Source organism: Typopeltis vanoorti, chromosome 3 (genome assembly GCF_054136105.1).
Source record: "Typopeltis vanoorti isolate ZY-2024b chromosome 3, IOZ_Tvanoo_1.0, whole genome shotgun sequence".
Classification (NCBI taxonomy): domain Eukaryota; kingdom Metazoa; phylum Arthropoda; class Arachnida; order Uropygi; family Thelyphonidae; genus Typopeltis; species Typopeltis vanoorti.
Window position 1 is genome coordinate 117,470,384 of NC_143551.1, and position 26,254 is coordinate 117,496,637.

At 34.6% G+C, this 26,254-nt stretch overlaps 2 protein-coding genes across 5 annotated transcripts; one reads left to right on the forward strand and one right to left on the reverse strand.

The window, feature by feature from the left end:
- LOC150108499 (sulfotransferase ssu-1-like) lies at positions 1 to 10,208 on the forward strand. 4 transcript variants are annotated; one of them, XM_090415917.1, is made up of 2 exons: positions 1 to 165; positions 9,086 to 10,208. In XM_090415917.1, exon 2 carries the CDS (start codon positions 9,105 to 9,107, stop codon positions 10,059 to 10,061), a length of 957 nt encoding a protein of 318 aa, XP_090272043.1. In that variant the 5' UTR covers positions 1 to 165; positions 9,086 to 9,104; the 3' UTR covers positions 10,062 to 10,208. The 4 variants fall into 4 exon arrangements, with proteins under 4 accessions (XP_090272043.1, XP_090272041.1, XP_090272040.1 ...); XM_090415915.1 differs by having other exon boundaries at positions 2 to 179; positions 9,055 to 10,208; XM_090415914.1 differs by having other exon boundaries at positions 2 to 179.
- Positions 10,209 to 17,474: 7,266 nt separating this feature from the next.
- LOC150108500 (sulfotransferase 1E1-like) lies at positions 17,475 to 23,545 on the reverse strand. Its single transcript, XM_090415918.1, has 2 exons — positions 23,318 to 23,545; positions 17,475 to 18,693 (listed from the first exon to the last, which is right to left on the reverse strand). Exon 2 carries the CDS (start codon positions 18,678 to 18,680, stop codon positions 17,706 to 17,708), a length of 975 nt encoding a protein of 324 aa, XP_090272044.1. The 5' UTR covers positions 18,681 to 18,693; positions 23,318 to 23,545; the 3' UTR covers positions 17,475 to 17,705.
- Between the last annotated feature and the right edge of the window lie 2,709 nt (positions 23,546 to 26,254).

The following is a 26,254-nucleotide window of genomic DNA, read 5'->3' on the forward strand; positions in this document are numbered from 1 at the left end:
TTCCTTTATGTCCATCATCCATTAATAAGAAAGCATTCAAAAAAGTATAATAATAGCTAGCGGGAAACCAATGCTACCTTTTACCCCTCTGTCATAATAGACTGAGCCAAGAGCTGCTTGCTTCCTGCGTTGTTTAGTATTTGACTAGATCACTAGTTATCAAACGTAAGTGAGGTCTGGTAAGTTCAATCCGCATTTTTAATTTATCTTTGAATAATATTGTGTTACATTTATTATAAATAACAAAATGATATAACGTAGATTAGTTATACAGAAAAAGTATATTTAACTTACACAATACTTTTGGTGCTCTGATTTGGAAACTTAAAAGTTTCCAAATCAGAAAATCAAATCCTTTTCGAACGCATGCGGTTCGAAAAGGATTTGATTTTCCAAACTAGTGGATTTTAATCTTCTTTAATAAACTAAACGACAAAAAAAAATCAATGTAAGTGAGGAGATTCGATGAAATGATTGCTAAATCATGTTGTTGGTATACTAATTTTTTTTGTGTGTGTGTGTGTGCAGATATTAAAAAAAAAAAATGCTGTTCTTATGAAGTTCATTTTACGCCCTTAAAGAATCCCCCTTACTTATGTTACTGATATAGGACTTTTGAAGTATATATAACTTTCTTAAGAAGATGTCTTAAATGTGATGACTAGAACGATTGTCTGGAAGGTCATGTTAAGCTAGGGTAGAATAAGTTCGCAACTTGGATTACCATGATCAAATGTTACGGGAAGCGGCTAGTGGTGCATCATCGCACTAGACTATTTTGTCTCGTGAGTGAGAAGTCAATATTCTATCCTGGCTACATTATATAAAAAAAAAAGTCCTTGAACTAACCGGTTGAGTATTCAAGTTGTTTTAATTAGTAAACCATATTCTTGGAAATGCATTTAAGGTGCATTTACGTTGAATGGCTGTTGTGAGCAACACATGGCCGTTAAGTTAAACAATTTTAGCTTTCGTATTCGTCGCAAATTATTAGATTCTGCTGATTTTTTTTTTTTTATTATTAATCTTTTGAATATACGATAAAATAATTTAAAAAGAAGGTCATATGTTTACAGAAGAGTTCATTTTTGTTAGAATTTTACTTGATATTTAAAAGTAATATATGGGATATTTTGATTAAAATCCAGCATGGATCTGCTTGTATGCAACGTGCCGTGTGAGTGATACTCAGCGTGCCGATTATAGTGTGAAATTCAGATCCCCCCCAGGCTGACTGATTAATAGTGTACTGAACTAAATGGTGACGCGTTTAGGAGGCTTCCTATCAGCTGGCGCATAATCCTTCTGCTATCTACGCTGCCAGGTCATGGCTGGAGCAAGGTCATATAATGGTATGAAAGCGGCAATGTACTGCGACGTTACGGCATGGAGACTAGATACTCTTTGTATGAGTGACATGTCTAAAAGTCCTTTCCTTCCCATAGAGTATTCCGCTGCTCTTTTTTCTCTTCACCTTTTAATTATTATTATTATTATTATCTGAGACCTCCAGGGAGCCAGGAACTCATCAAGGGGGGGGGGGGGGGCTATAAACCAGCTATCATAAATTTCCTTAAATTCATTCACACTAGATGCACTCACTACTCCTAAAGGCAAACTATTCTACTCACTCACTGCTCCGTGAGAGAACTTAGCTCTTACCCCTTTCTGGCCTGTGAACAAACTTACCTTCCATGGATGCCCCGTGTTCTCTCTCTCTCTCTCTCTCTCTCTCTCTCTCTCTCTCCACCTCCATATAACGAAAGGAGAAAGAGGGGGGGGGTGATATGATAAAAGTTTATAGACCTCTATCATATCACCCCTCTTTCTCCTGTTAATTAACCAGAGTCTGCAATCCACATACTCGCAATATGTCCTCATAATCTAAATCCCATAATCCTGATATAATCTTTTTAGCTCTTCTTTGCACCCTTTCCACCGCTTCTTTATCTCCTTGGAACCTGGGAGACTAAATCTGCGCACAGTAATCCAGGTGTGATCTTATCAAAGCCTTATAAAGAGGCAAAATGACTTCTTTGTCCTTACATATCAAGATTCGCTTCAACATCGCAATTATCCTCTGAGTTGTATTGGCAACTTTCACTATGTGACCTTTGAACTTCAAATTCCTATTGATCAACACACCAAGATCTCTTGCCTCTTCAATATCTTGTAGCATAACCTTGCTAATATAATATGCCGCTGGAAATCTCATCACGCCAAAGTGCATACTTCACACTTACTAACATTAAACTGATATCCATTTCCGTTTGCCCAAATGCCCAGCTTATTCAAATCATTTTGCAAGTGCTGATTACCAGTAGCATCCCTTATTATCCTGCCTATCTTCGCATCATCGACAAACAATTGCACATCTGATGTTAGATACTGCCTAATACCATTAATGCATAGTTGAACAATAATGGCCAAAGGACTGAACCTGATGTATGCCATTGGTCACCTTAAATCTGGCAGATGCACATCCGCTGTATACCATTTTTTGATATCTGTCTTTCAAACATCCCCTAATCCAAGTCAAGAGTTTATATTCCAATCCCATATTCTCCAGTTTATGCAACATATTTTCGTGTTATATCCTATCAAATGCCTTAGAAAAATCCAACAATTTCATACTGTATCCATTCCCTTTATCCAACTCAGCCTAACATTGTTATAAAATATGAGCAAATTGCTAAAACATGATCTTCCTTTAGTAAAACCATGCTGTTCCTTGCAGAGTATAGCATGCTGGTATATTAACATGATAGAAAGCTAAATAAATATAGTCACTGCGGTTAAAATAAATAAAAAAAAACCTTTCCCAAAAAACATCTACACAAAATTTTAAAAACTCAAAAACTTTACAAAATTTCCCATAAAAAAATAAAAAATTAAAAAAAAACTTTATTAAGTATACATTTTTGGTCGTTTTTATAATATAAATACAATTTTATTAATACAGACCAGTATTTTACAATAAACATTTATTAAAACCTACCAGTTTCGCCAGCAAACTGTCTGGCTTTTTCAAGGCATTACGGAGATATGAAAGTAAATGCAAATTAAAAGGAACATAAAAAACGTTGTAAACCAAACTAGTATCTATGGTTACACGTTTCGCGTGACAGAGATGGCTTATTGTTCTTATTCATTATCACGCATGCGTGTTTGTTGTAGACTTGTAATGTGATTACTGGCTAGCTGTAGTTCAGATTGATTGAGAGAGAGGATCAAGTTTTTCCACGAACTGTTTAGAATTATACCCAGATTTCTGTTGTTTCCGCCGGTTATTAGTATGGCTTCCTTAAATACACGATGCCTGTAGTCGTCATCTAGATATGGCATGGAGCTGTTTTGCCAATCTATCGTGTGGTTAGACGTGCAGAAATGATGTGCTAAGCCGGAAGAGATGCTTCTGTTGTGGTTTACATCACCAACATGTTCTTTTTGTCTAATTTCTAAACTTCGTGAAGTTTGTCCGATGTAGGCAAGAAAAAAAAACTTATAAAATATTACGTTCACTTTATCAACATTCGTAGATAAACTTCAACTTAAAGGATGTGTACCATTGCCGAGGGACATCCAAACATCATCTTCTGTTTTTGACCAAATCCCAAACTTTGTCACAACATCTCAATTATTCAAACTACACTCGGTATGATTCCATCCGCCACAAGGATAGCACCTGTGCTTTTTGTGTGATCAGCTATTCCTCACCTAATCTTGAATCTCACCTTTTTGTATTTCTACCGCTCCATTAACTTAACACTTTGGATTTTTTTTCTTAACTAACTGTTCTCCTTCCCAATGTTGAGTTAACCGCTCCTCTTTGTAATTCAGATCACAATCTGATTCAAGTTTCATAGCTGGTGGAACGCCCTCCTGCAAGAGTCATTCATCAATCTCGTCTACTTTAATATTAAAATGATGCCAAGCGAGAAATCTCAGATTTTCCATGGTTTCCGTTTTACAGATCCAGATACTTGTTATGATCTTGTTACAATAGTTATCCATATAGAATGAAGGCTTTTATTTCCCCATTCTGTTCAAAAACCCTATCCTATATCGAATCCATAACTTTTCCATTAGGTGTACCTGGAAGGTTCAAGAAAAGAAAGCAGCTTATGATAAGTGGCTTGAAAAAAAAAAAAAAACTTCACATTCACTCACAGCCTGTACTGTAGCATTACAACACTTGCAATTTCATCGTTAACTGGGCTAAGCTGACTTTGAAATGACTGAATGTAGAAAACACACCACCTATGCCAATAGTAGCTGTGTGTGTTTGGTGCCTCACAAAAGATGTGTTGGGTGCAACTTTGTCCTTCTGTACTCCCTCCTCTTTAGCACTCAAATGGCAATATTGCAACGTTACCAACGTAATCCGTGTCCTTCTTTACATGGAACATTACATCACACGAGACCCGTGACCTTCTGCAGAAAGACATCAGAAGAATCTTGGACAATCTGGATATCAAAAAAGGCTTCTTGTCCTGATGATAACCATCAATGGCGCTCAAGATATGCTCCTGAATTAACATCTATGCTATATTACACGCAGCTGGCAGCCACACTTGCTGCATGGAAGCAAGACCATATATAGCCGATTCAAAAAAATAAAAAATAAAAATAAAAATACAGTTACAAATTCTGCCTATCAAGATCCATAGTGACAACGCTGTCCAACCTCTAAACACATGCATTGGAAAGGTTTGGACAAACCTGAACTGTTGCAATGGACATTTCCTAAGCATTTGATAAGGTTCCATTTAACTCAATTCTGTGGAACAGCCGTCCCTTTGGTTCAACCTATCACTCTGCTCTTAACCCACATCTCCTGCGTGAGAGTGATATATTAAAAAAAAAAAAAGAAGAGGTATGCTAAAAACTGTTTTTAAGAGCACGAATTTTCATTTGACAAGTAAGCTTTCTGCAGATATAGGATTAGTTTAGCACGGTTTTATTTATATACAGTTTTGAAACTCTTCCACTCTTTTTTTTTTCATCATTGCTTAACGACCTTTCAAAATCATATATATACATATTCGATTTTTTACGCCATATATAAATTTTTCACCGTTTTTTTTTCCATCTTCATTATATATATTGAAACATTTTACTTTTATTTTCCAAATAAAAAAAAAAGTTACAGAATCCTATAACTCATCCAAGGAATGATGTTACAAAATCTGTTGAAATTATTTATTAATCACGGATATGTTTTTGTTGTCATCTCAAGGGTGACTTTTTAGGATATAAGGGGATGAATAAGCAAAATGTTGACAACAAATATAAATGAGTATTTTAAAAAATGCAACTCACCTTCAAAACCAAGTTAATCAGTTTATCATGCAGTGATGTATTGTGCATTCAAAAAATAATAATAATATACAAAAAGACTAATTAAAATTATCCGAAAAAATAGCTTCGGGAGGGGAGGGGGGGGGGGATATTACACTGAGAAAGCTGAACGCTTTTTTTTTGTTGTTGTTGTTGTTCTCTTTACTTTCACCGTAGTCGACATAAGGTTCCATTTAATAATGCACTAGGATTTTTTCCCTTAATAAGAATGCTGTAAACTGTACGTCCCCCCCCCCTTCATGGCCTGAGTGACCCAAGAGTGCTAATTGTAAATAACTCGCAACTATTGTTGTGGTTGCTAGCATTTATTTATTTTTTTTTTAAGTCAATTTTTAGTAAAGACTTCATTTCCAATGTCAATCTAATCAAATCCAACGTAATCTTCACGGTCTGACAGTAACCAAAAGCTGGCATAAAATAGGAGCCATGACTCACTGTGTCCGTTCATTTGCTCTCTCTCTCTCTCTCTCTCTCTCTCTCTCTGTATATTATGTGTTTTTGTATAGGTGTAGATGGTAGCATGTTTCGTTTATTGACATCGATAGATCTGATGTAATAATTCCACTAAATCTATAAGTAAATGAAATAATAAACAAATATGACAAGTATGACAATCTACCATGGCATTGGAAGTTGGGATCAGGTGGCGAAATTTTGAATATCCTGCTTTATCGATGAGCGTAATCAGTATCGACGATGCACATTGGTTGGAAAGACCTGAGGTAGAATTCTGTATAGAAAGCAAAAAACCTGTAGGGGATTTTCAGCTAATTGGTGGCAAGTTCGTCGATATCATATGGCGGAGGAAAGTTTTATTTTCCCTGAAACTCCGGTTTTTCATCTGGAAGCCTGGCCTTAGTTGCTTCGTCCGTAATCCCAAACAACAACAACATCACTGTCGATAGGTAAGATATCTCGTAGCGTAGTGGGAAAATGTACGCTGTTATTAGCAAACATTCTGCGTTTGAATCAAGCTCATCAAACAAATATTCTTCTGAATTGGGGGCAGGAAATTACTAATTAAGCGATATGTTATACACATACCGACCACCGAATTAGAAACTTTTATTTATAATACAGTTGTTTCCGTGCAGGCATGTGACTGCCAATACCGATCCTATTCAATTCTCTGCACATAGTTCGGCGAGATATGGGTCAGGAACATCCTCCATTAAATGCTTCGGTCTATTGCTACAACACATGAAGTTCTGTTTATCTGTACAAGCCTTCTCTGACAACGGCAATCTCGTTCCTGACAGACTGTCTTGGATTTTGGTTATTTTTCCACTGATTAAACAAATGACATATCTCACCTTTTCAGAAACCAGTAAGCTCTGCAGTTTATAAAATCGTGACTCAAGCCAGACGAACACCACGATAAGCCCTTTATTGAACTCCAAAAGATCCTTTGTTTTTCCCATTGGGATCAACGCTATTGACGATTTACTGACCAGTGCAAAAATGTTTGTAATTCAGTGGTCGGTATGTGCAGCTAACAGAATATTAAATATGTACAAAATAATCATTTATTGCATTTTAGCCCCCAAATTACGTATTATTGTATAAAATAACGACGTGACATCCTAAAATTTTGATATTAAAATAAACACTTGACAGAAAAATAAAACGACAATATGGACAACATAACGTTTGCTGATATGCGAGCACAGAGCACCTTCTAGTGATGTATTAGGTAGTTACGACTCGATTTTGTTTCAAAGCTTTGGATTTCTGTATGACAGACATTGTTTCTATCTGGAATGTTTTTCTTCTTACATAATATGTAAATTAATCCGAGAACACGCCACTTGTCTGATATATATATTCGCCCTAATAGTCTTGCTTGCTTTGGCGTTAATCCAACGAACTGCAATCAGCTGAAGAACGTGACTTGTACAAACAATAATGACAACACTATATATATAGCGTTATCACATATATGAAGTTGCTTATCTTCAAAAATTATCTACTGAACAGAATAGGCGATAGCTTTCTTACGATAGCGACAATAAACTGAGACAAATCACGTGGGTTTTTTCGATGATCTTATAATCTTTTTTTACTTTTGCAATAAGACAATGGATCTTCATTAGTATTGTAAGAGGTGTACTTTAATAGCACGATATTTGTAACAGCTATTCAATATTTTGTGACAATTAAAAGCGTATTAACAAAAGTATAATGAAGTCGTACTTTTGTTACCTTGACTCGAAACGAATGTTATATCAATTAACAAACAAAACTTTCACCACAGTCCTCCTATGAAGGACACCACTTATTTTTACAAGACCCCTTAATGAGCTTCTCATCTTATCTTTTTAAAGCTGTAGAACGAGGAAAAGCATTAAATGGATCAGATATAAATTATTAATAACAGCTAAGTCATCGGAATATTATGACATTTTGACATAATATTATGAATGAGCCACCTATCAAAGAAACCAGAAAGCATGTTTTTTTTTTAATTCTTTTTTTTTTTATCCTGATTACGTAATCAGGATATCCAGGTAGTGGTAATCACATCCCTCTTAAACTGTTAGAATATAAAACTAAATGTTCTGCACCGTGGGGGGAACATCCTCTCCCCCCCCCTCCCGTCCCTCTCTCTCTCGCTACCAACAGACTGCGGATTTGAATCCTCGTGTTGCACGAACGTGATGATCTCATGTCGGTAGACGGTGAACGTCATTGCTCGATGAGAAACTTCCGCTGTCATGCATCATCTGCTTGAAGAGTTTGATTTCTTATTATTTTTAGCTTTTTTTAAACGAACTAGACTGTTTTTTAATTAACTGTTTCATAAAAATGAGTAGAATACGGAAGTATTTTTATTTACGATGTTCATTGGATACAATGAAATAAAAATGCAAATATTATGTAAACGAACATAAATTGAATGTGAACAAGAGAGACGAAAATGCTTTCACGTTTTTCTTCAATTCAAATTCTGTGAAAAGAGAAACTGCATGCTATTTTAACCCTCTTTTCCACAATAACTACGAGAACCGTTGCATTTTCTTTTATCTGTCATTATCCCGGCAGGGTTGCTAAATGATGTCATAGATTTATTATTATAGTAAATTCATCATTTTGAACACTAACGTCGTAGACATTTCATAAAATATTTGCATACTTTCATGTGTTGTTAAACAACTTCAGAGCACAAAACGAGAAAGTTTCATAAAGTGAAAGCGGACCTTTTTCGAAGATGTTCTTCCTGCGCATGTCATGCTTTATTTAGTTTTAAGGTTTCATTAATTTCTCTAATTCGAAAGTCAAATTTCACCACAATCGTGTTAATAGGCCCTAGTTGTTAATGAGTCAGAGCTTCTTAATGTCGCAAGTGTCATCATGACACTTGCGACATGGAAGAAATCGCATCATAATTACAAAAAAAAAAAAAAAAAAAATCAGTCAAAAAGGGTGAAAAGGTTTTTTTTAATATTTCGGCTTCTTTATAATGTCATTCTAGATATCATCTCTTGTCACAAATGGTATTTTCTGAATTCACAAAGTCACTTTCCCCCAAAAGTAATTTGTTACTCAACACCTAAAATGGAGAGAGAGAGAGAGAGAGAGAGAGCTTACTTTTTATAAGAAAAATTAAAATATTTGTTTATAAATAAGAAAGTAGAATTTCTTTTAAGTTTTAAAATATTAGATAATTATGGTAGCAAAACTTTTTTTTTACAGTTGCACTAACACCATTAATCTTTTCGTACAGCACTTTTCAAACTTCTTCAATGGCTAAGGTTACTAAAAAACCAAACTATAAAGATGTGGATGGCTTTCGTATTCCTGGGACATTTTGTACAGATACCTATCGAGCTGCTTTGAAATACAAACCCAGGAACGACGACGTATTCATTGCTACGTTTCCGAAATGCGGAACAACTTGGGCGCAAGAAATCTTGGCTTTGATATTTAACAAAGGAACGCCTTTCAGCGACATGAATCAATTCTTTGGGGGGTCGCCTTTTCTAGAGTTGACCGGACCTGAAGTGGTTGAAAAAATGCAAAGACCAGGAGCGATTAAAACTCATCTTCCGTTCTATTTAACTCCTTATAATCCACAGACGAAATATTTGTACATTGCCAGGAACCCTAAAGATTGTTGCGTATCTTTTTTCCACCATACAAAATCGATGCCTCTCTACGCGTTCAGCGACGGAAAATTCGACGATTATTTTGAGCTTTTCATTCACGGCGAGACGGACTTCGGAGAATTTTTCGATCACACACTGTCTTGGTATGAACACAGAAACGATCCGAATATCTTATTTACTACTTACGAGGAAATGAAAGAAGATACTAAAGGGGCGATCTTGAAATTTGCCAAATTTTTGGGCCAAGAATATTCAGATCTTCTGGAGAAAGATCCGCAACTCGTAGAAAAAATTCTTCATTATAGCGATGTGAAACAAATGAGGAACACAGCAGGGAAGTTTTACAAAGACCTTATGACTTCGTCTAAAGAAGAAATTCTTAAGAATGATAAACTTCCAGAGTCAGTGAAGAAAGCTGTTACCACCATGCCAGTAACATCCGAGACAAAAAGTCTGAACTTCATTCGTAAAGGAATTGTGGGCGATTGGAGAAGTCACTTTTCACAGGAACAAAGTCGACGCCTTGATGAAAAGTGCGAAGAAAAGTTGGGAGGAACAGAATTGTATGAGCTGTGGAAGAAGTATATGGAATGAGCGTAGTATGCAGGATGCAGCAAAGATTGTTATAAAATAATGGAACTCTGAAATTAAATGTGTAATGTATTGGTTAATTAGTATTCGGAATTTTAAATGACAAATTGTAATAAATTGTGAATAAAATAAACAACATTGATTACATAACTTATATTGTATAATTTTCGAATGGCTGATCTTATTTCACTTAGAATCAACATCTTAATTGAAATGATATTTCAAATAACTGATGGTATCATTTTAAACCTAGTTTTATTATTTTGTATTATTTTAACTTTGCATGAATTACAGGTTCCTGTAGTGGATGGAGAGGATGTTATTTATGATAATCTATTGTAATGTTGCTCATCTTAAACAACTTGTTTAATTTGTTCGCTCAGTTTGTCAAAGTGAACCAAATGACATTTAAAATTAACTCCTACAACATGATAGCATAAGGAAGTTTGATTTCGACCTTTGATAATGTTGACTGAGTTTTTCATAATATCCGAACTTTGGGCGTTCAATGTCCAAAGTTCTGCGTTGTACAAACGAAGCGTTATGAAAAACAGTGGAAAGTATTATTAGAAATATTATAAGTTTCGATTTCAGATTTACTGTTGCCTTCAACATCAAGTATTTTAACGCCAAATGTGTTAAGAAATATCTGCAAAGGAAAAATTATCTTTAATCCAGGTGATTGTTTTATTTAATGAATTTAACAATCAACTGAATTTTTCCTTAGAATAATTAGTTTTTTTGAGAATATTACATCGGAGTCTGTAGAAATTATTTATTGATATGAGACCTAATTCGGATCATCGAAATTAGATAACGATGGGAGGAAGGGTAAGATTCTTTGCGTTAGTGGGACTAAGTTATGCAACTGTATTAATGTTGCGAATGTGCTTAATGATGAAAAGTTGATCGTGTGTTCGTTTGTCCGAACTTATCAAGTGTATGCAAGGATGTTTGCATAAGTGAAGCATTACATACGAATCAATATCTCATGTTTTTTTTTTGTTTTTTTTTTTAACTTGGTCACGAAGTGATTACAAAGGCGATTATACAAAATAGCGTGGATGTAATTTATTATGTCTGTACACAAATACAAGGAGTGTTAAGAACAAAGGGGTTGAATGCGTCTCCTTAATAAATACTTGTCGGCTTCAGATTGTTAGCAGTTCAGAAGTCCTCTCAGAGGCGGATATATACACACGAGTGTAACGGGTACATTCGATTCTAAAAGTGTGCTCAGTTGGTCGGGGCTGTTCCTTTGACTTGGTTGCATAATTTAAGTCTTAGCACAGGGAATATTCCACAAGAACGGGAAGGAATGTATGATAATCCCATCGCTCAAAGGTGGTGCAAGGACAGATGTATCTTATTGTCTGTCTATCAGTATCTCAGGAGTCGTGAAGATTTTGGAAGATATGTGGTAAAAGTTTGGATAGCGAAATGGATTCATCGGGATGGGTTTACTAAGGGAAGGTCATGTTTACTAAGGGAAGGTCAAGCAACTTGCTCACATTTTATAATAATGTAACGGTATAATTAGACAAAGAGAATGGATACACCATGATACTTTCAGACTTTGCTAAGGCTTTGGACAGAACACGGTATGGAAGGCTGTTATATAAGTTGGTGGATATGGGATTGGATTATAAACGGTTAGCTTGAATAAGGAAATGGCTGACTGACAGGTATCAAAACGTGGAGTATGAGGAATGCAATTCTGCAAGATTTATGGAACTAGGGATTAGTCCTTGGTCCATTAGTATTTAGTCTTTGCATTAATGATTTTGTGAAAGATTTGACAGGAGGCGTACAGCTATTTACTACTTTCAAAAATAAGCAAGGCAATCAATAATGTGGCTGACATGCAGCACTTGCAGAGTGATTTGATTTGGCTGGAATTTTGACCACGTGAAAATGGATGTCAGTTCAATTTTAGTAAATGCAAAGTCATGCATTTTGGTGTGATGAGATTTAGCTAGAAGAAACTAATCAAGCTGGAGTTTATTTGGAGAGTTTCAGCAGATAGGAAGTTGAGATCGATAATAATACTTCCTCTGAGACTAGCTGAAAAGCCTTATCTGACGAAACTGAAAAACTGAATTAAAGAATCACTCAAACCAAGAATAATGTAACGAATTGTAAAGGAACTGAAAGAATACAAAAAAAAAAAATATATAAATAAATTTTATGAAACTTAAAATCATATCTCAGGCAATGACATTATGCTTAATATTCGAAAATTATAATAAATCATATATTTATTGTTAATAATATTTGAAATTTATAATTATATCCTCAGAATTTAGTATACTGGAAAAAGTTTAAATTTAATTACCATATTTATACAAATTAGAACACTGAATTGAAATTAGAAGAATTTCTAAATTACTACACAGAACTGTGGACAGAAAAATATTTTAAAAAAGACAACTGGCAAACAATTAACGAAAATGAAAAGGAAATAACTGAAGAAGAATTAGAAATCAGCCTGAAAGAAACAAGAAACGGAAAATCACCTGGAGAAGATAAGCTAGGTTCAGAACTATATAAATACGCAGGAACAAGATTAAAAAGAAAACGCTTATTATTTTTAAATAAAATTTACTCAACTGGTATCCCCTCCCCCAATAGAATGGAAAAAAGCAATTGTGATTCCTATCTTTAAAAAAGGTAATAGAGATGACCCTAAAAACTATAGAGGTATCAGTATACTAAATTAAAAAATATATAGCAGAATCTTATATAGCAAACTAATGAAATATTCCAAAAACTTTATTCTAGAAGTAAAGAATGGATTTAGAAAAGGACGATCATATATACATCCGGCCTTTTGCCTAAAATTAATAATAGAGAAAAGAAGAGAATATAATTTAGAAACACATATTGCATTTATTGACTTTGAAAAAGCATTTGACAAAGTTAAAAGAAACATATTATTTAACATATTAAAAGAAAGACAAATACCAAATAATATCCTAAAAGCTATCATAAGTATATATGAAAATAATCAAATACAAATAAGATTAAATCACGAGATATCATATATGAGAGAGATAAACCAAGGGGTCCAACAGGGATATCTCCTCTCAGCAACTCTTTAATATCTACTTAAATGAAATAATAATAAAATGGAGTAAAAATTTACATCAAGGAATTAAACTTTCACCTACAGTTAACTTAAACACTCTCGTCTTTGCAGACGACCAAATAATAATTACAAATTCTGAAGATAACTTACAGAAAGCTATTTTAAATTTAAATGAGATATCTAAAGATTATGGTATGATAATATCAACGGAAAAATCAAAAACTATGGCCTTTAAAGGACAAGATCCAGCAAGAACTAAAATAGTATTAGATAACAAGATCTTAGAACAGGTGAATTCATTTAACTACCTAGGATGTATGATCACATATGAAAATGAAAAAGATATAAACGTAAAAATTGCAAAATATTTAAAAATAACAGGTGTAATTAACTCTGTATTTAAACCAAACCTAGTTCAAAAACAAACCAGACTAAAAGTATACAATACATTAGCCCTACCGGTCTTAATGTATGGAAGCGAAATCTGGACAATAAAACAAAAAGACAAGCAAAGATTAACAACAGCAGAAATGAAGTTTATGAGAAATGCTGCAAAGTATACCCTATTTGATCACAAAAGAAACGAAGATATTATGAAAGAATTAAACTAAGAACCAGTAATAGAAAAAATTAAAAAATATAAACATAAATGGATGGAACACCTTCAAAGAATGAAAACAGAAAGATTACCAAAACAAGCCTTAAAGTACAAGCCATCAGGAAAAAGAAAACCAGGACGCCTCTTAAACGATGAATTCTAAGGCCGGAACAGGCCATGCTAGGCCTAAATCCTTGATACGCATGATGATGATTTATAGAAATATGGTAATTAATTAATCCTAACAACCATAATATAAATATCATGTGTTGTATCTCTTCTGGTTTACTAAAACTAAAAATATTATCCATATACGGTATTAAAAAACTAATCTTTCGGGGCACAGTACAATAAAACTAGACAAAAAAGGCATTACAACAGACAAGATTTTATAATGGAAAACACAAGTCACTGTAGATAAGGAAACAGATAATGAAAGTAAAATGTGATATTATCAACGAAACAAAGGTGTAATAGGTAACAAAGATATCGAAACAATACTTCGTTGTCTAATCACTGAAGATTAAAATAAATGAAGAAATTCATGGCCACACTGCTCAAAATACGATATCTTGACTGTCACACGAAAACACCCCTATATCGCTATTAGCCTCCCTATCCTTAAATGAATAAAAAGACTAAATTTATTCGCTAATTACATTCTGGTGTAATTTCACTTTAAATATCACAATGACACACAATCTATCTCTGCCTTCTGTTTTATTTGTATTACTAAGCTTCGCATCTACCAGCGACAACAAATTCTGCATGTAATACATCAATGACTATTGTGTACCCACTGAACTGACTGTTGCTATGGATACATAACGTAACACTTATATAGACATCAACCAAAACCATTATCAGATATATAGTGCTGTGAAAATTTTTTGCTATAAAAATCACTTGCAGTGATCGTTTTGAATTCTTTTTTTCTTTTCTTTTTTTAATTTTATATTCTCGATCTCAATAAGTATGTAATATACTGTCTTCTTAGTATTTAATGTGAATATTTTATTACTTGATGGTAATTTCTAACAAAAATATGCAAATAAATTCTCTAAAAATAAATGTTTATACGGTGTTTTAAGTCGCTTCACTCAAAAAAAAAAAAAAAAAAAGCAGAACTGTGGTCTCACGACGGACTACGAAAATCATGAATAACTCATTCATATGAAATCATTTTGAACATCTATGAATACATAATATAAATGCATACCATATTTTCGTCATGGTCTTATTTTTATTATTATATAACCCTCCATGGAGTCCAAGGACTCAGTGAAGGAAGGTACCTGCTCTATAACTCTCCGTCTCCACCAACCGCAACTACCTTCATCTATACCAACGCCACTACCTTCGACCACCAACACTAGTATCTTCACAGACATCCATGCCAACAACGGGATTCGAACCCTCAGCCTTTTGGCTGGAGAGCGGATACGCTAATCACTCGGCCAGCCAAGCCGTCCAGGCTGCAAAATTATTCCAGAACAATTTTCGCAAATTTGTTATTTTTGTTTAAAAATTAGCAAGTAATTTGAAAAATCGACGCCAACTGAAAACGAAACAACAAAAATAAAAAAGCTTACCAAAACTTTTTATTTAACTGGATTTCTAACCCTTCAGCCCTCAATTTTTTTACGATAGCCCTATTCTCTTTTTTTTTTTTTTTGCGAGTTGATTTCTGTTTCTGTGCTGTAGTTCTTCTTTCATACTGTTATTTATCTATTAAGAAATAATAGTATGAAACCAGTTATTTAATAATGTTGTTTGTTCATGGTGAGAGGATATGCATTGCTATCGATACTTCCCAACCCCCAACACATACACAAAAAAAAAAAAAAACCTTTCATATTCTAGTCTAAATAAATAAAGCTGTCAGACATCCTGATTCTGGAAGTAAGCAGTTTTGATTCTACTGTTTATGTCTTACCAAACTTTTAATTTGTAATGATTTTATTATTTATTTCATTTTCTTACAGTCACGGAAATCATTTCTCAAACTTAGTCTTGTGGAACCCAATACAGCCTACAGACCGTATTCGGTTACAAATCTTTCACTGGACCCTCTCTAAAAATAAAATATCACCACCTAATATCATTAACTCACTTAACACTACCTTAAAAATAACTTGTGAAACCTAGATTTCGTAAGTTATTTTTACGGTAGCATTAGTGGAGAAGAAGATGAATTTCTCAATAGAAGGAATTTTGCTGAGCCGACATTACAGGAACTGGAACAGGAGCCTCCATAACAGAAAATGTAATGTAGGGCTGTACTTCCACAACTGGAAGTAGAGCCATATATTACATTTTCAAAAGTGAACGTTATCAAAATCATCTGACAGTTTAGGGACGAACTCGTCGAGACACGAACGAATTTCTAATAGATTCGTGTATATTTTTGGAAGGTATGCGTATGCGCTCGCATAACTTCAGAAAAAAATAAAAATAAAATAAATCCGCTTATTTATATTTCGCGTTTTATAGGGAGTTGGCGAGGCCGTTTTTAGCCCTTTCTAATTTTTTAAGACTGACGGAGGAGGGCAGGGCGGTTCAATATCCACCGGTGGCCAATCAGAGATAGCTAGCTCAAGACCATCACGAATTATATACAGCATCTGGTGAAGAGAAGCGGATGACAAGTTCCGCCATTTCGTGGTCCGCAATCCTAACACTATATTTATTGTCTGATAAATAGTGTGAGCTCTACGGTTGATTTTCTTGAGTTTACGGGACGAAAAATCCGCATGCAAGTGTCTGAGTTCGATTAACTCGGGAATCCGTCGAACCCGTTAGAAAAACAAATAAATAATAATCATAATTACTCATTCCTATTGCCCAAAATGAAAATAAAAACTCTTTTTTTTTTTTGGTTTTCGTTAGGATTATTTTGTATGCTTAAATGCAGAGTTTTCACTTATAATAGATAAAAGAAAATCATTATTGGATTGAAGAGTTACTCCAAGTTAAGAACTGCTGTAACAGGAAATTAGAAATGCCCAAAACGCGTTCATACTGAATGGTTGCTTTTAATTTCCGCAGGATTATCAACCTCTCTGAAAAATTGTAATTCAGTACTCCTATTCTATTAGTTAGTGATGCAGTCACAAGCTCTAGTTACCATATTTGGCTTTCATGAGGATTTTATATTCGCTTCCCAGTATACAGACTGAGTTTAAACAGCGACTGATATAGATTCAGTTAAAGATTACTTAATGAATGGAAACTTTACGTCTTTAATACTACAACAAATTTCAAGGAATTATAATGGAAAGGAGCCTTGTGGGGAGTACACAGGAGAACATAATTTCCCTGGTATAGATGTTTATGGGACCCATTGTTGTTTAGAAAAGTGTATTGAATTTGCGAATCTTCTTTCACCGATTCTCCGTATCTCCTAATTTCGTTTTCTCTTGTGCGGATCAGCGAAGCATGGCGGTACTGTAAACTAATGTAATTAATTTATTTCGTTTTAAACTATAATGAGCATACTATTCATAGGAATTGCCGAAATCGGGAAAGAAATTTGGCACGCAAACACTTATATTAATGTTACATTCCCTGAATGTAAAAGCTGAAAACTTTTCAAAGGACATTGGTTGTGCCGACTAAGCTACGGAGGTTCCTCTCTCTCTCTCTCTCCAATGTGGAAGTTCAAAGAATTTATTTTATTATAGATTATTTCATAATTATCACAGTGTAACATTTAAATTACAAATCAGAGTGGACACTGGAAAATCATTATTTATTTTCAACTTCATCTTACATGTTTTAAAAACAAAACATCCTTATTGACTTCAGTTAGAGTAACATCAGTAGAAAAAATAGGAAAAGATTCGATCTATTTTTTTTTCGAAATGTTTTTTTCTTTCTTGAAAAGACCAAACAATTTGAATTACTAGCCTCGTTACAAGAGGTTGGTTGGTTTCACAATCGCTACCCTTAATCCATTTAATCATACCTCCATGCAACTCTTCCACAATTCAGGAATATCGGTTCCTTGGGTCCTCTCGACATATTTGGCATTCATCCGTTCAGACTGCTCTGGAGAAAAGTAATTTTTCCAATCTCCAACAACGCCTTTCCGGATAAAATCGAATGATTTCGGTTGGGCAGAAGGAGGCTGTTGAATATCAACAGATTTCATCAACATCTCTTTCATAAACTTGGGAAGTTTCGGATGGTTAAGAATTTCCTCTTTGGGCATCGTCAACATGGCTTGCATCTGTTTATTGACGACATCCTTCATATATTCCTTGCTGCTGTAGTACAGTATGTTCTCTAAAGCCTTAGGATTCTGTTCCAGATAATCGAAATATTCTTCTCCCAAAAACTTCGCAATCCTTAAAACGATACTTCTGATGTCGGCTTTCAATTGCTCATACGTAATAAATAAGACATTAGGGTCGTCTTTATGCGCATACCAAGATAACAGATGATCAAAATAATCTCCGTAATCCACTTCTGCATTAATGAAAAGTTCAAAGTAATCGTCGAATTTTCCGTCAGTGAATCCGTAACCAGGAATTGACTTGGTGTGATGGTAAAAAGAAACACAACAATCCTTGGGATTTCTGGCCACGTAAATGTATTTGGCTTCTTTGGAGTACGGTGCTAAGTGGAATGGTAAATGAGTTTTAATAGCGCCCGGTCTGGGCATGTTTTCAACACCTTCTGGTCCAGTAATTTCCAAGTACGGGATCATTTGGAATATCTCCGTTACGTCTTCAAGAATTTCCCCTTTTCTAAAGATCAGACTTAAGATGTTCGATACCCAGGTTGTTCCACATTTCGGATAGGTGACGATAAAAACATCATCTGATCTTGGTTTGTACTTGACAGCTGAACGAAAAACATCGGCTAAAAATACTGCTGATATGCAAAAGCCGTCCACATCTTGATACAGAGGTTTATTCTGTGTTTCTGCCATTTGGTATCTTTCCCTGAAAAAAAAAAAAAAAAAAAAAGTTACAATTTTCAGTTATCAACATATTGTTAAGATGGATTATCTTTCATTACTATTTTGTATTTATTTATTTGTCCTGATATAAGTTGCCATTTTTTAAATCTACGTAATCAAAAATGCTTTAATTTGCAAGAGTCCTATAAATGTCTATTCTTACTTCGCAAAGTTATTAGAGAAAGTGGATTGTTTTAACTGCAAGAATTCGTATATAAAAGAGACAACCTAAGACAAGGGTGCACTTTATCTCCACTCTATTCATCATCTATATAGATCGCATTGCTTTAGGCATGATGATGATGTATTTCACAACCAATGTAGGTCTCCAGATCTAATTGAACTGCTGAATAACTACTTCAAGAAATTTGTCGTTTTATTGCTGGAATGAAAATCAGCAATAAAAAGACTAAAACTATGAAAATAGGCAGAAACAACTGCATCCTGAATGGAAAACCTATAGAAGAAGTAGGACTGTTTATTTACGCACAATTTATATTTAGTGGAGATTACAAATTATATAATGAAACAGGAAGCAGAATTAGCAAAGCTGGTATTGTAGGAAGTCAACTTGATCAAAGACTACAGACAGATATAAGAATTCTGAGAAATATTAGAGGAATGAATAAATGACGTCAATGGCAGAATCATATTAAAAATGAAATTAGGAAGCGACTTGAAATCGCAAGCATTCTAGAAATATGTCAGCAGAGCTAATCTAAGGTGGTATGGCCACTTAAATAGAATGGGTGAGGAAAGGTTAGAAAAACAGGTGTTGAACGCCAAAATAGCAGGGGGTGGAGGGAAAGACCGAGTGGAAGACCAAGATCTAGATGAATTGATTCTGTCAGAAGTATCTTAGAAAAACGAAACATTAGATATGACAATATTGAAATGTTGACAAGTTGCTGGCATGATTGGCTGAGTAGTTAATGGACCAGCTCTCCAATCAACAGGCAGCGAGTTCGAATACCGCCGTGGGCATGGACGTTTATGATTGTCTTTGGTAGATGAATGCCATTACGCTTGAAAAGGTTCCATGTTTGCTTAATACAGCAGGATTTCCAAAGTATGTAATAATAAATGAAAATGTGCAAAAAAAAAAAACCATATCAAAAATCCTTAGTCCGCCAAAGGTACAAAACGTATTACTGGTTTACTAATAATCTTTCGCGGGTGGAAACCCACATAAAATATATATATATATATATATATATATATATATATATATATATATATATATATATATTATATATATCCCTAATTCCCTAATTGAAATATATAAATATATCCCTTATAACCCTCTCTAATTGTTTTGGGCCTTTAACTTGGCCAAATTTTTCGGGGCCCCCAGCAAGAGCCTCGTGCGCCGGTACGGCCCTGAATTCCTTTTCGTTTTGGACGCTTGGACGACATGCAGTGGAGGAGAAGGCATTACAGTAGGTCGGCCTCAATGCTCCTGTTTGGGAAGAGGAACAGCAGAGAAAGAAGGTTGTGATGATAACCGTTAAGTGGAAAATGGGATAAACATCGTTTCTTTCTTTTTTTCTTTAGTGGATATCCTGGCGAAAAGTTTTGAAAAAACGTACACCCTGTTTCTAAGCTTTGTTTCTTTTGTTCATAATAGCGATGTATTTTCGTTTTAAATTGAATTTTTTTCCCGTAGCTATGGTAACCGTAATGATTCTTACTGTTTTTGTAACTCGGTAACTTAATTTCAACAGGCTTCTAATTTTCCACTTAAATGGAAAATTAAGACCGCTCTATAAAAATTATTTATCTGAACGCCCACACACACACATAGAGTAACAATTCATATTATTTCTCCATCTTGAAAAAAAAAACGTCGTGTAAGGAAAGCTGATGGACCTTATTTCATCGATGAGCTAGATGTCTTGTTCATTTCTTGGTCAAGATGAAAAAATCGGGATTTTTTCCTTATTCATTAACATATTTGTTTAGTAATGTGTTTTGTGTGCTATTCAATGTGATTCTAGTTCGCTAGCTTGCGTCTTATTTGAGTAAATCGGTGAGGAAGTCCAATGTTTTGGTAATATTTATGTAGTCTATACATTGATGTAACATTTTAAGATACCTTCGTCGGAAATATTCTTTCCCCTGAAAAATGCACCAGTGCTCCTAATGCTGAAATTGGACTTTTAGCTGTTTCACTTGTAAGGAAGGAACACACACACTGAAATAAAAAAAAAAAGAAAAGAAAAGAAAAACATGCTGCTCCCTCTACGACCTTGTAGATGAAATGCGTCGTCTCTTAAAAAAAGTAGTGCGTCTGAAAAATAGTTGCACCATTACGCCATAATGCTTTTCACTTTTCGCTGTGGAAAGCAGAGGAAGTCTACACTATGCAACCAAAATTATTGAACGCTCCATGCGTTAAAAACAGATATGATTGCAAATAGCGATTATGCAAATGATGTAGATGGCTTTATTGGAGTAAACGTATATAAGGGACTTGCCAGTAAATACTGCATTCAATATGAACTAAAATGACAAAATTTAACAACTTAAACTGCTTTCTGAGACTGAACACTCCTCCAACACAATGTAGAAATTATAAGAAACTGGAACGTGAATGGTAATAGAAACGGTAAATTTAATGTCACCCTGAAAGATCAAGAATCTTCACACACAGAGTTCTTTGGACAGTAGGTGAAGGTGCGAATGGTGTGAGAGGATGCAATTCAGGGTATGAAACCAGGCAATGAACTTCCATGGGGAAGGAGTGGCTCATAAATCCCCCTTATAACAAGAGTTCATGCTCAGTAACGATACAGTAGCGCTTAAACCAGAAAAAGATGAAGGGAACGACTGATGCTTCGAATATCGCTATGGTCTACTTCCATAAGATGAAGATTGGTGGCTGATTTAGATTTATGGCCGAAACAACTCATGGGATGGGAGGAATGCATTATCCCAACTTAAAGCATAGTAGACGTCCGGTAGTGAGGATGCAGGAATCTTATTCGTGATGAGGAATTGCTCTGCTGGTGTTTCGAGGTGTGCCTCCACGTCCTAAATAACTGTATACTCGACGTCCTAAATAACTGTATACTCGACACACTTATGAAACTCTATGGTGAATGGCAATCCTTGTTTCATAAAGACAATTTTTATGTTACACACACGCTCACACACACACACACACACACACACACACACACACACACAGAGAGAGAGAGAGAGAGAGACTTGGTTTGATAACAATAACATGCCGCTAATCGACTAGCTCGGAGCTGGATCTAAACCCCACTGAATACTTGTAGAATGAACTGAATCAGTCTACGTGAGGAATTCTCCCTGGAGGCCAACATCAAAGCACACCTCAAGGCAGTCCTAGGTGAAGAATAAAGGTTAATTTTCCATGAAATTTGTTAAAAGTAAATAAAAAATTTATCAATTAAATTAAATACGGTTATGCAGAGATCAACGATGTCATTTCATCTTATTGAGAAAGTAATATATCTATGTCTTTAATATTTTGGCAACAGATACTCCAAGTGGCCACTTTATTAGGGACACCTTCCCATTTACCAAAATGGGGAGATGTTCCTAATAAATTCCTAAATAAATATTATTGTATCGTCAGCACAAATCAACTTTCGGATTAGGCTACACTCTCTTTTTTGCCAACATGAAAGTTTTCTACGATTGGACAGACTCAGTGGCAGCCATTGTTGCCTAAGGTTGGGATAAGATAATTCTGTAATAAAGAAGAGACACACATGATTAATTTCACTGAGAAGCGACAATGACCATGCCGTATGAGTATTTTATTTCATCAAAGATGACCTAAATATGCTGAGAAACTAATGCTGTCACAGGGCACCAACGGAACTGTTACTACTTTGGATGCAACCTGCCACTGTACGTCACGTAATTTATTTCCTTGTAGGAACGAATAAAAATGAAAGGTATTTGCTCTATCGCACAATATTAAGATGAAAAGTTTTAGACAGGAGGGAAAAAAACACAATGGAAAGAGATCTGAATGTCGCATTACGAAATCGTTTCTTATTTCTGACAACACCAATTAGTTTATGATGTGAGAAATGTAATAAAGAATGAATTAGTTCGTTCTTTAACAGTTTGGGGAGGGAGGAAAATGTTTTGGTGTCGACAGTTGGTGCAACTGCTTCACAGAAGGCTGAAGCACAGCTACATTGCCGAGACAGAAATTCCAGAGTTGCGAAATGGTTTTCAGTTGTATCCTCCATAAAAAGAGGGAATTTTCGACGAAACAAACCTCTTCAAAATTAGACTGAAATGGAAATATATTGAAATAACGATTTTATTGACATATCATTAAAATCAGGAGATTCATGATTTTATACAAAATTTCTGAATTAAACCGCAAAAAACTAGGGACAAAAACAAACTGCCTGGAATTCCTAATATGCGATAACCTTGTCAACCGAAAAATTCCTAATTTGCATAACTAAATGAAAATTTCTTAATAAGAAATTTCTTAAAAGAACGTCTAATTCTCGTCAACCAAAAAAATATCTTTAACAAACATGAAGATACGATATTATGGGCATAGCAACTAAAATATATTTAAACAAAATACAATTTACATGCAGAATTACCTGATTAAAAACTTTTGATGGATGACGGAAACGTTTTTATTTCTGTTGTCAATGTCAAGTTAAAATTAGTAATAAAGAAGCTTCAAATCGCGTCATTCAGCGAGGCTGGTGATGTGTGTGTGTGTGAGAGGCGGGGGGAAGTAACACAATAAAACATTAAAAAGAACTTCTTGACAATCAGCTCTAGCGTTTTCCAAGGCCACACGTACACATCTGATGACATACGGGCATGTGATCTGTGTTTGCAACTACGGAAACAAATAACCGGACACCGATTTGCTAATCTGTAGGCCCTCTGGTGGCAAATAGGAAAAACACATGATTTAAAACACGAGACAAATCAAACCAATTTTGTTTGATTTGGTTCACTAAATATATGGGTACAGTGACTGCACAAAATTAGTCGAGTGTTCAGTTCCACAGAATTTAGTTAAATATCGTACATGAAGTTGGATAATTTAAATGAATTCTAATACTCGTTGTTGTTTTTTTCAATTGCTAGGTAAAGCCATTTACAAAACAAAATCATTTTGATAATGTTATTAATTATGAAAAGGATTCGATATCACATATGATAAATTCTGAGTCTTATCATTTTATTTATTTATGTTTTCATATTGAACTTTTATCTTATACATTGGTTCTGTATTTTTGTGTTATTTGAAAGTTAAGACTATTTTGTGACACCATTATGAAATTGGAAAAAAAAATGTAATCACTGTTTTCATCTTAAAAAAAAAATACCGACATATCTCAAAACTTACTCCTTCTAATATATAAAATATAATTTCACGATTGCCTCGGTTTCATAATTTCTATTTAGAAATTTTAAATAATATAGGCCTGCAATTTTGATATATATATATATATATATATATATATATATAAGGGTAGCTTCATTTCAATTAAATAAGTTCTCTCTCTCTCTCTCTCTCTCTCTCTCTCTCTCTCTCTCTCTCTCTCTCTCTCTCTCTATATATATATATATATATATATATATATATATATATATAAGAAATTTTATATACCTGGTTTTAATTCTTTTCCCAAGTAAGCAAAACAAAGTTTTGCACGTGAAATATATTCACGTCTGAGCTACTTGTATATAGAGAATAATGAATTCATATCACTTGCCTTAGTATGTATCCCATAATACAAAGCACATAGACACATCCTTTCAGGAGTGTATAATGCAATGCATAATGGAAAGGGCCACTACCCAGATCGGTTTCGACCTTTATTGAGATGAAAAAGTAAAAGGTTGCTCGTCATAGGCCTAGAGTAGTTAGTATACGGTTGCAAGAGAGCCTGATAGCGTCAGGAGAAAAAAAGACAGATAGATAACATCAGAGAGGGAGAAAAGGCCTCAGCTCTTTTATATCATCACATAGCCAAAGGCTATCATTTTTCCTTTTTTCACCAATCTCATATAGATGAGCAACCAAAAAACCAATTGAAACTAAAGCGCAAAGATGACTGTTACCCAGGTGGTTAGCCCCATCTGGGTTAACCGCCTTGACCTTCTGAGTTGACTGAGTTGGCCTTCTCTGCCTGGGATTGCTCTCCAGTCATCTCTGCAATTGACTATAAGATTACATTGAATTAAGAGAATGGAACTATTTAAAAAACTTCTCATAGCAAGAATAGACAGAATTTTATCTCCCCCTGGTGAATATTACTTAATGTGGATGGTCTACATCATCTAGTGATAAATTTGATATCTCCTAGAATGCTTCTTTCTAAATACAAAAAACGTCTGACTGAACAATAAAATTTCCACAATACAATATTATGAAGCATTTGGATGTCACATTGCTGGTTTTCAAATCCATGTTTTTTCTGACCTTCCATAAATGATATTTTAATTCCTTAATTATAAAAATCCAAATTCTCTTCCCATTGCTGACAGGTGGTTGGTATTGCAAAAAAAAATAACCTGTTCTGTTGTAAATAGTGGCATGCCCAACACATTACATAATCTGTTCCAAATACGCAGAGCAAGAGAGCAGCTGTAGAATGCATGTTTACTGTTTCCAATTGGTAACATATGTCACAGATTGGATCTCCGATGTTAAAGTACTCCATTTGATGGCATTGACTGGAAGACGGCTATATGCAATTCTCTAAGCAAGATCCTTCCTGTTAGGGTACACTTGGAACTTCATCAAGTTATGAAACAAAATATTGTTGTCAGTACCTAACTGTGGAACTTCACAGCCAAAGAGATTAAAGATTTATTTATACCAAATTTTACTTTATTAATGGAAAAAATGTCAATTCCAGAGTGTTTTAGCAGTCTTAGTGTTAAGCACAGAGTGTTGGAGAATTCTGAAACGATCTCAGCTTTTGGATCATTATAATCATTAACTCCAAACAGGGGAAGATGCAAACCCAAGTAGTACTGGAGAAGGTCTGCATATGTGTGATTAGTTTGCAATATTTTATGGATTTTTGAAGCTATATTGCTCAAATAGCAGAATTTTAAGACTAGTCCAAATCCTCCATGCTTCGTTGATAGTTGAAGAAATTCCTTTTTAACTTCTTGATATCGGCTAGACCAAAACAATTGCACTGGTTTACTATATAATTGCTTTTCTTTAGCTTTTGTGATGACTGTAACATTTATTTTGTACAATTGAGCAGGAAAGAGTATAGTTTTGAGTACTATGGCTTTAGAAGAAATGGAGAGCAGCCCTATTTGCCAGTCTTCTAGCATTTCCAAGTTCTTGTATATAAGTTCTTAGACTGGTAATATTGGGTAAGTGGAGAAGGGAATTCCAAGTATAATGAGGGGTTAGTAGTAGGTCTCTTTGGAGTTAGTCCAAAAGCAATGCCTCCGAGATCCCACATTCCATAAACTTTTAATTTTGTCTTGTCTGCATTAATAATTAATCCGCTGCTTTTGCTGAATTTTTCCAAAATACCAAAAAAAAAAAA